We start from the raw sequence: 13,385 nt of genomic DNA, 5'->3' as shown, positions 1-13,385 counted from the left end.
ACCTTACTCGCTCCCCGTCAGTTCTGTCCCGGCGCGCGCGGCCCCGCTCCCTAGGGCGCGCGCGCGCCGGGTCTTTGCGATTTAAAGGGCCACTGCACCGCTGATTGGTGCAGTGGTTCCAATTAGTGTTTACACCTGTGCACTTCCCTATATCACCTCACTTCCCCTTCACTCCCTCGCCGGATCTTGTTGCCCTAGTGCCAGTGAAAGCGTTCCTTGTGTGTTCCTTGCCTGTGATTCCAGACCTTCTGCCGTTGCCCCTGACTACGATCCTTGCTGCCTGCCCCGACCTTCTGCTACGTCCGACCTTGCTTCTGTCTACTCCCTTGTACCGCGCCTATCTTCAGCAGCCAGAGAGGTTGAGCCGTTGCTAGGGGATACGACCTGGTCACTACCGCCGCAGCAAGACCATCCCGCTTTGCGGCGGGCTCTGGTGAAAACCAGTAGTGACTTAGAACCGATCCTCTAGCACGGTCCACGCCAATCCCTCTCTGGCACAGAGGATCCACTACCTGCCAGCCGGCATCGTGACAGTAGATCCGGCCATGGATCCCGCTGAAGTTCCTCTGCCAGTTGTCGCTGACCTCACCACGGTGGTCGCCCAGCAGTCACAACAGATTGCGCAACAAGGCCAACAGCTGTCTCAACTGACTGTTATGCTACAACAGTTACTACCACAGCTCCAGCAATCATCTCCTCCGCCAGCTCCTGTACCTCCTCCGCAGCGAGTGGCCGCTTCTGGAATACGACTATCCTTGCCGGATAAATTTGATGGGGACTCTAAGTTTTGCCGTGGCTTTCTTTCCCAATGTTCATTACACTTGGAGATGATGTCGGACCAGTTCCCCACTGAAAGGTCTAAGGTGGCTTTCGTAGTCAGCCTGCTGTCTGGAAAAGCCCTGGCTTGGGCCACACCGCTCTGGGACCGCAATGACCCCGTCACTGCCTCTGTACACTCCTTCTTCTCGGAAATTCGAAGTGTCTTTGAGGAACCTGCCCGAGCCTCTTCTGCTGAGACTGCCCTGTTGAACCTGGTCCAGGGTAATTCTTCCGTTGGCGAGTATGCCGTACAGTTCCGTACCCTTGCTTCAGAATTATCCTGGAATAATGAGGCACTCTGCGCGACCTTTAAAAAAGGCCTATCCAGCAACATTAAAGATGTTCTGGCCGCACGAGAAATCCCTGCTAACCTACATGAACTCATCCATCTTGCCACTCGCATTGACATGCGTTTTTCCGAACGGCGTCAGGAGCTCCGCCAGGATATGGACTCTGTTCGCACGAGGCGTTTCTTCTCCCCGGCTCCTCTCTCCTCTGGTCCCCTGCAATCTGTTCCTGTGCCTCCCGCCGTGGAGGCTATGCAGGTCGACCGGTCTCGCCTGACACCCCAAGAGAGGACACGACGCCGCATGGAGAATCTCTGCCTGTACTGTGCTAGTACCGAACACTTCCTGAAGGATTGTCCTATCCGTCCTCCCCGCCTGGAAAGACGTCCGCTGACTCCGCACAAAGGTGAGACAGTCCTTGATGTCTACTCTGCTTCTCCACGTCTTACTGTGCCTGTGCGGATGTCTGCCTCTGCCTTCTCCTTCTCTGCTGTGGCCTTCCTGGACTCTGGATCTGCAGGAAATTTCATCTTAGCCTCTCTAGTCAACAGGTTCAACATCCCGGTGACCAGTCTCGCCAGACCCCTCTACATCAATTGTGTAAACAATGAAAGATTGGACTGTACTATACGTTTCCGCACGGAGCCCCTTCTAATGTGCATCGGATCTCATCACGAGAGGATTGAACTGTTGGTCCTCCCCAATTGCACTTCTGAAATCCTTCTTGGACTTCCCTGGCTTCAACTCCATTCCCCAATCCTGGATTGGTCCACTGGGGAGATCAAGAGTTGGGGGCCCTCTTGTTCCAAGGACTGCTTAAAACCGGTTCCCAGTAAACCTTGCCGTGTCCCTGTGCTTCCTCATGTAACCGGTCTCCCTAAGGCCTATATGGACTTTGCGGACGTTTTTTGCAAAAAACAAGCTGAGACTCTACCTCCTCACAGGCCTTATGATTGTCCCATTGACCTCCTCCCGGGCACTACTCCACCCCGGGGCAGAATCTATCCTCTGTCCGTCCCAGAGACTCTTGCCATGTCTGAATACGTCCAAGAAAATTTAAAAAAGGGCTTTATCCGTAAATCCTCCTCTCCTGCCGGAGCCGGATTTTTCTTTGTGTCCAAAAAAGATGGCTCTCTACGTCCTTGCATTGACTACCGCGGTCTTAATAAAATCACGGTTAAGAACCGCTACCCCCTACCCCTCATCTCTGAACTCTTTGATCGTCTCCAAGGTGCCCATATTTTTACCAAACTGGACTTAAGAGGTGCTTATAATCTCATCCGCATCAGAGAGGGGGATGAATGGAAAACGGCATTTAACACCAGAGATGGACACTTTGAGTATCTGGTCATGCCCTTTGGTCTATGCAACGCCCCTGCCGTCTTCCAAGACTTTGTTAATGAAATTTTTCGTGATCTACTATACTCCTGTGTTGTTGTATATCTGGACGATATCCTGATTTTTTCTGCCAATCTTGAAGAACACCGCCAGCATGTCCGTATGGTTCTTCAGAGACTTCGTGATAATCAACTCTATGCCAAAATAGAGAAATGTCTGTTTGAATGCCAATCTCTTCCTTTTCTAGGATACTTGGTCTCTGGCCAGGGACTACAAATGGACCCAGATAAACTCTCTGCCGTCTTAGATTGGCCACGCCCCTCCGGACTCCGTGCCATCCAACGTTTTTTGGGGTTCGCCAATTATTACAGGCAATTTATTCCACATTTTTCTACCATTGTGGCTCCTATTGTGGCTTTAACAAAAAAAAATGCCGATCCCAAGTCTTGGCCTCCTCAAGCGGAAGACGCCTTTAAACGACTCAAGTCTGCCTTTTCTTCGGCTCCCGTGCTCTCCAGACCTGACCCATCTAAACCCTTCCTATTGGAGGTTGATGCCTCCTCAGTGGGAGCTGGAGCTGTCCTTCTACAAAAAAACTCTTCCGGGCATGCTGTTACTTGTGGTTTTTTTTCCAGGACCTTCTCTCCGGCGGAGAGGAACTACTCCATCGGGGATCGAGAGCTTCTAGCCATTAAATTAGCACTTGAGGAATGGAGGCATCTGCTGGAGGGATCAAGATTTCCAGTTATTATTTACACCGATCACAAGAACCTCTCCTACCTCCAGTCTGCCCAACGGCTGAATCCTCGTCAGGCCAGGTGGTCTCTGTTCTTTGCCCGATTTAATTTTGAAATTCACTTTCGGCCTGCTGATAAAAACATTAGGGCCGATGCTCTCTCTCGTTCCTCAGATGCCTCTGAAATTGAACTCTCTCCTCAACACATCATTCCTCCTGACTGCCTGATTTCCACTTCTCCAGCCTCCATCAGGCAAACTCCTCCAGGAAAGACCTTTGTTTCTCCACGCCAACGCCTTGGGATCCTCAAATGGGGTCACTCCTCCCATCTCGCAGGTCATGCGGGCATCAAGAAATCTGTGCAACTCATCTCTCGCTTCTATTGGTGGCCGACTCTAGAGACTGATGTGGTGGACTTTGTGCGAGCCTGCACTATCTGTGCCCGGGATAAGACTCCTCGCCAGAAGCCCGCTGGTTTTCTTCATCCTCTACCTGTCCCCGAACAACCTTGGTCTCTGATTGGTATGGATTTTATTACTGACTTACCCCCATCCCATGGCAACACTGTTATTTGGGTGGTCGTTGATCGATTCTCCAAAATGGCACATTTCATCCCTCTTCCTGGTCTTCCTTCAGCGCCTCAGTTGGCTAAACAATTTTTTGTACACATTTTTCGTCTTCACGGGTTGCCTACACAGATCGTCTCGGATAGAGGCGTCCAATTTGTGTCTAAATTCTGGAGGGCTCTCTGTAAACAACTCAAGATTAAATTAAATTTTTCTTCTGCATACCATCCTCAATCCAATGGACAAGTAGAGAGAATTAACCAGATCTTGGGTGACTATTTACGACATTTTGTTTCCTCCCGCCAGGATGACTGGGCAGATCTTCTACCTTGGGCCGAATTCTCGTATAATTTCAGAATCTCTGAATCTTCCTCCAAATCTCCGTTTTTCGTGGTGTACGGCCGTCACCCTCTTCCCCCCCTCCCTACCCCCTTGCCCTCTGGTCTGCCCGCTGTGGATGAAATTTCTCGTGATCTTTCCACCATATGGAAAGAGACCCAAAATTCTCTCTTACAGGCTTCTTCTCGCATGAAGAGATTCGCAGATAAGAAAAGAAGAGCTCCTCCCATTTTTTCCCCTGGAGACAAGGTATGGCTCTCCGCTAAATATGTCCGTTTCCGTGTCCCGAGCTATAAGTTGGGACCACGCTATCTTGGTCCTTTTAAAGTTTTGTGTCAAATTAATCCTGTCTCTTACAAACTTCTTCTTCCTCCTTCTCTTCGTATCCCTAATGCCTTTCACGTCTCTCTTCTTAAACCTCTCATCCTCAACCGTTTTTCTCCTAAATCTGTTCCTCCCACTCCTGTTTCCGGCTCCTCGGACATCTTCTCTGTCAAAGAGATTTTGGCCTCTAAAAAGGTCAGGGGAAGAACTTTTTTTTTAGTGGATTGGGAGGGTTGTGGTCCAGAAGAGAGGTCCTGGGAACCTGAGGACAATATCCTGGACAAAAGTCTGATCCTCAGGTTCTCAGGCCCCAAGAAGAGGGGGAGACCCAAGGGGGGGGGTACTGTTACGCCGAGCGCTCCGGGTCCCCGCTCCTCCCCGGAGCGCTCGCTACACTTCCCTCACTGCAGCGCCCCGGTCGGTTCCACGGACCCGGGGCGCTGCGTTACTACCTCCGGCCGGGATGCGATTCGCGATGCGGGTAGCGCCCGCTCGCGATGCGCACCCCGGCTCCCGTACCTTACTCGCTCCCCGTCAGTTCTGTCCCGGCGCGCGCGGCCCCGCTCCCTAGGGCGCGCGCGCGCCGGGTCTTTGCGATTTAAAGGGCCACTGCACCGCTGATTGGTGCAGTGGTTCCAATTAGTGTTTACACCTGTGCACTTCCCTATATCACCTCACTTCCCCTTCACTCCCTCGCCGGATCTTGTTGCCCTAGTGCCAGTGAAAGCGTTCCTTGTGTGTTCCTTGCCTGTGATTCCAGACCTTCTGCCGTTGCCCCTGACTACGATCCTTGCTGCCTGCCCCGACCTTCTGCTACGTCCGACCTTGCTTCTGTCTACTCCCTTGTACCGCGCCTATCTTCAGCAGCCAGAGAGGTTGAGCCGTTGCTAGGGGATACGACCTGGTCACTACCGCCGCAGCAAGACCATCCCGCTTTGCGGCGGGCTCTGGTGAAAACCAGTAGTGACTTAGAACCGATCCTCTAGCACGGTCCACGCCAATCCCTCTCTGGCACAGAGGATCCACTACCTGCCAGCCGGCATCGTGACAGGGGCTTCCTAAATGCGGCATGCCCCCAGAGCAAAATTTGCTTTCAAAAAGCCAAATGTGACTCCTTCTCTTCCGAGACCTGTAGTGCGCCAGCAGAGCACTTTTCACCCCCATATGGGGTGTTTTCTGAATCGGGAGAAATTGGGCTTCTAATTTTTAGGGGTATTTTCTGCTATTACCCTTTTTAAAAATAAAAAATTTTTGGGAAAACAAGCATTTTAGGTAAAAAATTTTTTTTTTTTTTTACATTTGCAAAAGTCGTGAAACACCTGTGGGGTATTAAGGTTCACTTTATCCCATGTTACATTCCCCGAGGGGTCTAGTTTCCAAAATGGTATGCCATGTGTTTTTTTTTTTTGCTGTTCTGGCACCATAGGGGCTTCCTAAAGGTAACATGCCCCCCAAAAACCATTTCATAAAAACGTACTCTCCAAAATCCCCTTGTCGCTCCTTCCCTTCTGAGCCCTCTACTGCGCCCGCCGAACACTTTACATAGACATATGAGATATGTGCTTACTCGAGAGAAATTGGGCTACAAATACAAGTAAAAATATTGTCCTTTTACCCCTTGTAAAAATTCAAAAATTGGGTCTACAAGAACATGTAAGTGTAAAAAATGAAGATTGTGAATTTTCTCCTTCACTTTGCTGCTATTCGTGTGAAACACCTAAAGGGTTAAAACGCTGACTGAATGTCATTTTGAATACTTTGGGGGTGTAGTTTTTATAATGGGGTCATTTATGGGGTATTTCTAATATGAAGACCCTTCAAATCCACTTCAAACCTGAACTGGTCCCTGAAAAATACTGAGTTTGAAAATTTTGTGAAAAATCGGAAAATTGCTGCTGACCATTGAAGCCCTCTGGTGTCTTCCAAAAGTAAAAACACGTCAATTTTATGATGCAAACATAAAGTAGACATATTGTATATGTGAACCAAAAAAAATGTATTTGTAATATCCATTTTCTTTACAAGCAGTGAGCTTCAAAGTTAGAAAAATGCTAAATTTTCAAATTTTTCATCAAATTTACCGATTTTTCACCAAGAAAGGATGCAAGTATGGACAAAAATTTACCACTATGTTAAAGTAGAATATGTCACGAAAAAACAATCTCGGAATCAGATTGATAACTAAAAGCATTCCAGAGTTGTTAATGTTTAAAGTGACAGTGGTCAGATGTGCAAAAAACGCTCCGGTCCTTAAGGCCAAAATGGGCTCCGTCCTGAAGGGGTTAAATTGAAGTTTTCAAATAGATGAACCTAAAAAGTTTTATTTAATGTGCCAGCAGCATGGGGAGACCACATGGAGGCACAGTGACACAGCCTGGAGGTGGCTGCAGCATGAGGAGACCATAATCTGGCAGAATGACACAGCCTGGAGTTGGCGGCAGCAAGAGGTGTCCATATAGCGGCTGAATGACACAGCCTGGAGCTGGCATCAGCATGAGGAGAACATATGGTGGCAGTATGAGACAGCCTGGAGCTGGCATCAGCATGAGGAGAACATTTGATGGCAGTATGAGGCCCTTAGGACTTTACCAACAATAAAATGGTACACCACGTAGATGTACATACGTGGTATGCACTTATGAGGGGAGTACAATACGCTCCATTACACTTAAAACAGTATTTATCTAGAACAGCAGCAGGTGTGTACTTGTGGCTGGCCTTTCACAGTAACTAGGCCCTTGGCATTATAACAGGAAAAAAAGGTATACCACATAGATGTATGTACGTGGTATGCACTTATGAGGGGAGTACAATACGCTCCACTACACTTAAAACAGTATTTGTGTAGAACAGCAGCAGGTGTGTACTTTTGGCTTGCCTTTCACAGTTACTAGGCCCTTAAGACTTTAACAAATACAAAATAGTACACCCCCTATGTATGCACAGGTTACACTTAATGGAGGACAATATGCTCCACTATGCAACCTGTATTTGGCACTAATAGCAGGTGATTATGGCTTTTAGTCCTCGGCTCACCCTAACTGTCTGGCTACTATAAGCTTTTCAGTTGTTGTACACACAAGTGCTGCAACACACAGTCGCTGTGTACTACACCCAAAATTGCAATTTCTCAATCTCTCTCTCCCTTCCCTATCAGTGCTTCTAGGCTGGATTTGGGCTTGAGGTGAATCACTGCTGTAAAAATGCTTTTCTGTGCAACACACTGCTCTCTGTCCATCTCTCTCTCTCTCTCTCTCTCTGCAATAAAACACTGAAGTGACTGGCCGCAAGATGGCTGCTTATTATCTAGGTCTGTGACATCACGGTGGTGGCTGGCTGCTGATAGGCTGCATGCTGCATGTGATTCAGGGTCATCCTGCCTACCCATGTTCCCACCTTCCCAGCGTTCCCTAACCCATGTCCTGACATGTGGAGCCGCCATCTTAGATGCCCTGGAGCCTGGACCACACTAAATGGAGTTTAATGAAGCGATTTGTATGATTGAATCGCAGTAATATTCGGATTCTTTGCAAAGCTAATTTTTCCTGAAATTCATAACAAATTCGGATTCGTCAGATTCAATTCGCTCATCCCTAGCCCCAGGTATGACTATTTCTGTGGGTGATGACAGACCGACACTGACAGCTGATCACTGGACCTTACTTCTCAAAAGAGTCAGTAATTCAGAGAAAGTTCATAGAAATGTTAGTGTATTAGAAGTGTCTTACCCCTCCTCGCTGATTGAGCTTGTTTTCTTCCATGTAAAGATTTTCTTGATTTTACGGTTCATAACAGTGACTGTGTCAGTAGTCACCTCAATTCTTATCTTCATCTCTCTGTTTACTATCCCAATTCTTCCAAAATAAGTTTCATTTGATTTGCCTTTGCTTGTTTTCTTGTTTCCAATAAGTTGTCCATTGACTGAAATACCTAAAGAAAACAATATTAACTGGTCTCAGGATATCTTCTAACAAATAATACAATCTTATGTATTTAAGAACATGTCTCAAGAACTGCCTTGTAGAATGGCAGGGAGGTCTAGCACATTATAGGGGCCTCTGATTTCACTCTTAATTCCATCCAAGGCCCATTAGATTCAGTGCCGTTGCCCATTTGCAGTATGATTGCTTATATGTTGCCAATCTTTTTTATAATCTACAGTAGAGCCCAACATTGGGTCCTGGATTGGTTGGCGTCCCAGGGTCACCATCATGGCAGTACAAGCAGCACATCTGTAAGGGGTCCTGCTTTTCTTAACATTACATGAGGTCTGGTTATAATCTTTTATTTTAACATGGCACACAGGCTCCTCTGAACACTGCAGTGTCCCCTGTGATGTTTTGTCTCTTGGGGCCACTCTTGTAGCCACAGCACATATGCAGAGAAAAAGCAGGATACTGCACATCAGGGAGGAATACTTCAACACTGTAAGTACAAGAGTCTTCATATACAGCATGTAGTCACAGTAATGTCTAAAGTATTTTCTGTAGGATGAGGAGGACATTATTCTTAACCCTTTCTAAACTAATCTTTCTTAAAGTGTATATGTTTAATGAAATGTTTCTTATTATTGCTATTGTTTAATGAATATGGTATAAGTGCAATGTATATATAAGTGTAATGTATATGTTGGGCAGTACTCTCAGGTTATTTTGTCCTGTACTGGCGGGCCAAACTTATGCTACATCAAGATGTTAATTGAAGGTCAATAGGGATATACTGAATGCATTATAAATATTGCTATTTCTTGATGTTCTTTTCTTGGGTTTATGGCATTTTTTTCAAATTCCAGCATGTCATAGAACTGACATTTTATCAGGCATTTCGTGGCAATTTTGTCCCTATTGTTTTCTTTGCTTCTATGTGTTGCATTATATCTGGTATTCTTCACATTTAGAACCAGGATTCAGAGCTAACACTGCATAAAAGATATTTCATGTTTAGGTTTTTGATGCAGTTTTAAAATATCTGTCATAGCTGTATGGCTTTATTGCCATGTCATGTTAATGAGGACAATTCATGCAACATCCACATCAAATGCTAATTTGCTGTATGTTTGCCCCTTATGTACTTGTGACATAATATATAAATATAATATATAATACGTAAAATATCGGAAGCTCCATGACTTACCTAGTTTTTTATCCTGGATGAGATTTAGGATCATACCCGGTTTCTCCTGAATATTGAAGCACAGCGAGTCATTCATTTGTGGAACATTTATTACAAAATGAGGGTCAGAATCCACTGTAAATAGAAATAAAAGAAGTGAACATCCAGTTATATAAGTCATTGTTGAGAAAATGGCTATAATATAAGAAAACGCATTAAAACACAACACTGTAGGATCATTGATGACCAACATTAAAAGACAGAAGGGTGGACATTACCCCTTAAATGAAACTGCTTTGTTTTGGCGTTAATGACCGGGCTAATATTCATTTTTGCGTTTTGGTTTTGTTCCTCTTCGCCATTTAAAATCTATAACTTCTTAAATTTTTTAACCTTCAGGGCCACATGAGGACTTGCTTTATGCGGGGTAAATTTTATTTTGTAATAAAAGCATTAATTTTACAACTAAATTTCTAAATTTATGGCGAGGCCATAAAAAATTTATTTATGGGGTAAGATTGAAACAGGAAAAGCAAATTTGGGGGATTTTGTTTCTTCGCAGTTCACTTTATGGTTAAAATTACACATTATGTTTATTGTGTAGGTCAATACAATTACAATGATACCCAATTTATATGGATTTTGTTTTATTTTACTACTTTTATTTATAAGGTTTTGAAAATAAATATGTTTAAAATTGTCCTTTTGACCCCCTTTAATGGGGTTATCAAGCAGGAGTTTTGTTGTTGTTTTGTATTGTTTTTTACACTGTTAACTTTAAATGTTACAGTGTATAAAAAAAAAAAAACTTTTATTTACCTCCAGCGCTTCAGATGTGCCTCCGGTGTTCAGCTCCAATCCCAGGCTGCGTTCCTCTTCCTCTCAGAAAATGTGACACTCAGGTCTAGAGTGGCGTTGGCACCCAGAATGCCATACTGCCCCTCAGCCAATTACTGGTCGTGGCGCTGTCCTGCCTTAGCCAGTATTTGGCAGAGAGGCAGTGTGACACTCTGGGCACTTACATCACTCTGGGCCTGGGCTGTAGATTTTGGAGAGGAAGAGGAGCGCAGCTGGGAACTGGAGTTGGACACCAGAGGCAATGCTGGAGTATAGACTTTAAGTAAAGATTTTTTTTTTTAAACTGTTAAGTGAGCAAAGTTGTAAAAAAAAAAATCCCCTTCAGCTTGATAACCTCTTAGATTTTTCTGTATACCAGATTGTCTGAGGACAGATTATTTGCATCATTATCTCTATTTTTTATCAATTTTTGATAGGACTTTTTGATCGCTTTTTAATAATTTGGTATATGAAGTGACTAAAATTCTATACTTGGTGAATGATGTAAACTAAAAATCTACCATGTGTTTTCACGGACATTATATTTAAAAAATGTAGACATTTCTACATGTTGTTATATCAAATATGCTTGTGTTTAATTTTATTCACATTATTTTATTTGGTGAACATAATTTTATTTGGTGATTAATATTTTGTTTAGGGGATGGGTTTATTCACATTTATTAGTTTTTTTTTTATTAGTTTTTTTTTCACTATATTTTAGTCTCCATAGAAGACTTTTTCCTGTGTTTTTTTTTATTGCATACATTGCCTTAGGTATAGCATTGATCAGTGTTATTGGTTTTCCAATTGTACACATTTGGAGTGCTGATCAGGAGGCACGGAGGCAGGTAGGGACCCTCTGGCCATCATCCCAGCTGAACAGGACCCTGCAATTAACCAGCAGTGCTCCCGATGAGCCTCTCGAACCCACTGCCACCAGGAATTTGGACATTTAGATCTTGCATTCAACTTTGAACATTGGGTCTAAAGAGTTAATGTGGGGCATCAGCACGATCAGGCTTTGACAGGCATTAACGGTGAGTCTAGGCTTCTCCTGTACTTGGTTTAAAGATGATAAACATGACATGATATAAATATACGTCATTTCATGTTAACGTATTCTCACCCATGACTTAACCTATACTTACCAAAATTTGGAGGACCCTGATAGGGGTAAACTAGAGAAAATGAAAAAAAGATGATTAGTGTAAAACTTACTCTTTTAGAAACACTTCAAATTTTAAAATCTTCATTGTAATTTTCATTTACATTTCTGTTTCTCTTTTTCTGATCATTCACCTGTTGGGGACCAAGGGCGTACAGGTACGCCCTTACTCCCTGGTACTTTCTGCGGGCGCACAAAATGGCTCAGGAATGAGAGCGCACTATGGACATTTGAGGCCTAAACTGGTGATTTGCACAGGGGTAGCTCATTTTACAGCAGGTCTGACATAAACTCAAAAAAAATGAATACTCACATTGAACCTCATTTTGGAAACTACACCCCTCATGATAAGGGGTGCAGTGAGCATTTACATCCCACAGGTGACTGACAGAATTTTGGAACAGTGGTCCATTGAAAATTAAAAATGTCATGTTTCATTTGCACAGCCTGTTCTGGCACCATGGGGGCTTTGTAAATGCACATGGCCCCAGACTTCTATTCCAACCCAATACTCTCTCCAAAATGCCACTGTCGCTTCTTCTCTTCTGAGCCCTCTAGTGCACACACAGAGCACTTTACATCCACATATTATATATTTCCTTACTCTAGAGAAATGGGGTTACAAATTTTGGGGGACACTTTTCACTTATTACCCCTTATAAAAATGAAAAATTTGGGGTAACATCTGCATTTTAGTAAAAAAAATTAAAAATGTTATGTTCACGTCCAAATTCAACGCAAAGTTTTCAAACAACTGTGGGGTGTTAAGGCTCACTGTACCACTTGTTATGTTCCTTGAGGGGTGCATTTCCCAAATAGTGTGCCATGTGGGGTGTTTTTCGCTGTTCTGGCACCATGGGGGTTTCCTAAATGAGACATGCCCCCCAAAAACCATTTCAGCAAAATTTGCTTTCCAAAAGCCCAATGTCTCTCCTTCACTTCTGAGCCCTCTAGTGCACCCACAGAGCACTTTACATCCACATATGAAGTATTTCCTTACTCAAGAGAAATGGGGTTTCAAATTTTGGGGGACGTTTTAACCTATTATCCCTTGTGAACATGAAAAATTTGAGGTAACCAGCATTTTAGTTAAAAAAAAATAAAAAATGTTATGTTCACGTCCAACTTCAACGCAAAGTCTTCAAACAACTGTGGGGTGTTAAGGCTCTCTGTGCCACTTGTTACGTTCCTTGAGGGGTCTAGTTTCCCAAATAGTATGCCATGTGGGGTGCTTATCGCTGTTCTGGCACCATGGGGGCTTCCTAAATGCGACATGCCCTGCAAAAACCATTGCAGCAAAATTTGCTCTCCAAAATCCCATTGTCGCTCCTTCCATTCTGAACCCTCTAGTGAACCCACAAAGCACTTTACATCCACATATGAGGTATTTCCTTACTTGAGAGAAATTGCGTTACAATTTTTTTTTTTTGGGGGGGGGGGGGGTTCTCCTTTTACCCCTGGTAAAAATAAAACATATGGGTCTACAAGAACATGTTAGTGTAAAAAATTTAGATTTTGAATTTTTGCCTCCAGTTTACTGCTATACCTGTGAAACACCTAAAGGGTTAACAAAAGTTTTCAAAATGGGGTCCATTAGGGGGTATTTCTAACATAAACCCTCAAATTCACTTAAAAACTGAACTGGTCCCTGAAAAATTCAGATTTTGAAATTTACCTGGAAAATTGTTGCTATACTTTGAAGAGTATTAATTTTTAATTCCTTTATATCATTTGAAAGTAAATATGAAACATTAGACAAATAAAAAGAAATATAACTCAATGAGATGGTACGCAATAAGGGAAAACACATGCATTATCAGATTCAACAAGAAAGAAATAAAGGGAGAGCACTCACCACA

At 44.0% G+C, this 13,385-nt stretch overlaps 1 protein-coding gene across 6 annotated transcripts in view; it reads right to left on the bottom strand.

Annotated features, from left to right (window-relative positions):
• LOC130275781 (inter-alpha-trypsin inhibitor heavy chain H3-like) overlaps nt 1–13,385 on the bottom strand; it is a 145,118-nt gene that overhangs the window by 93,036 nt on the left and 38,697 nt on the right. For all 6 annotated transcript variants that reach the window (XR_008844898.1, XM_056524181.1, XM_056524179.1 and 3 more), the window contains 3 exons: nt 11,510–11,539; nt 9,543–9,656; nt 8,138–8,339 (listed from right to left, as the gene is read on the bottom strand). Coding sequence is in view for 5 of the 6 variants with exons in the window: in XM_056524181.1 (XP_056380156.1) it covers nt 8,138–8,339; nt 9,543–9,656; nt 11,510–11,539 (346 nt within the window). In the remaining variant the exon portion in view is untranslated. The remainder of the gene's footprint in view (nt 1–8,137; nt 8,340–9,542; nt 9,657–11,509; nt 11,540–13,385) is intronic.

Source organism: Hyla sarda, chromosome 6, assembly GCF_029499605.1.
Source record: "Hyla sarda isolate aHylSar1 chromosome 6, aHylSar1.hap1, whole genome shotgun sequence".
NCBI classification, from domain to species: Eukaryota; Metazoa; Chordata; class Amphibia; order Anura; family Hylidae; genus Hyla; species Hyla sarda.
The sequence above is the reverse complement of the archived record's forward strand: the minus strand, read 5'-3'. Positions and strand labels throughout refer to the sequence as shown.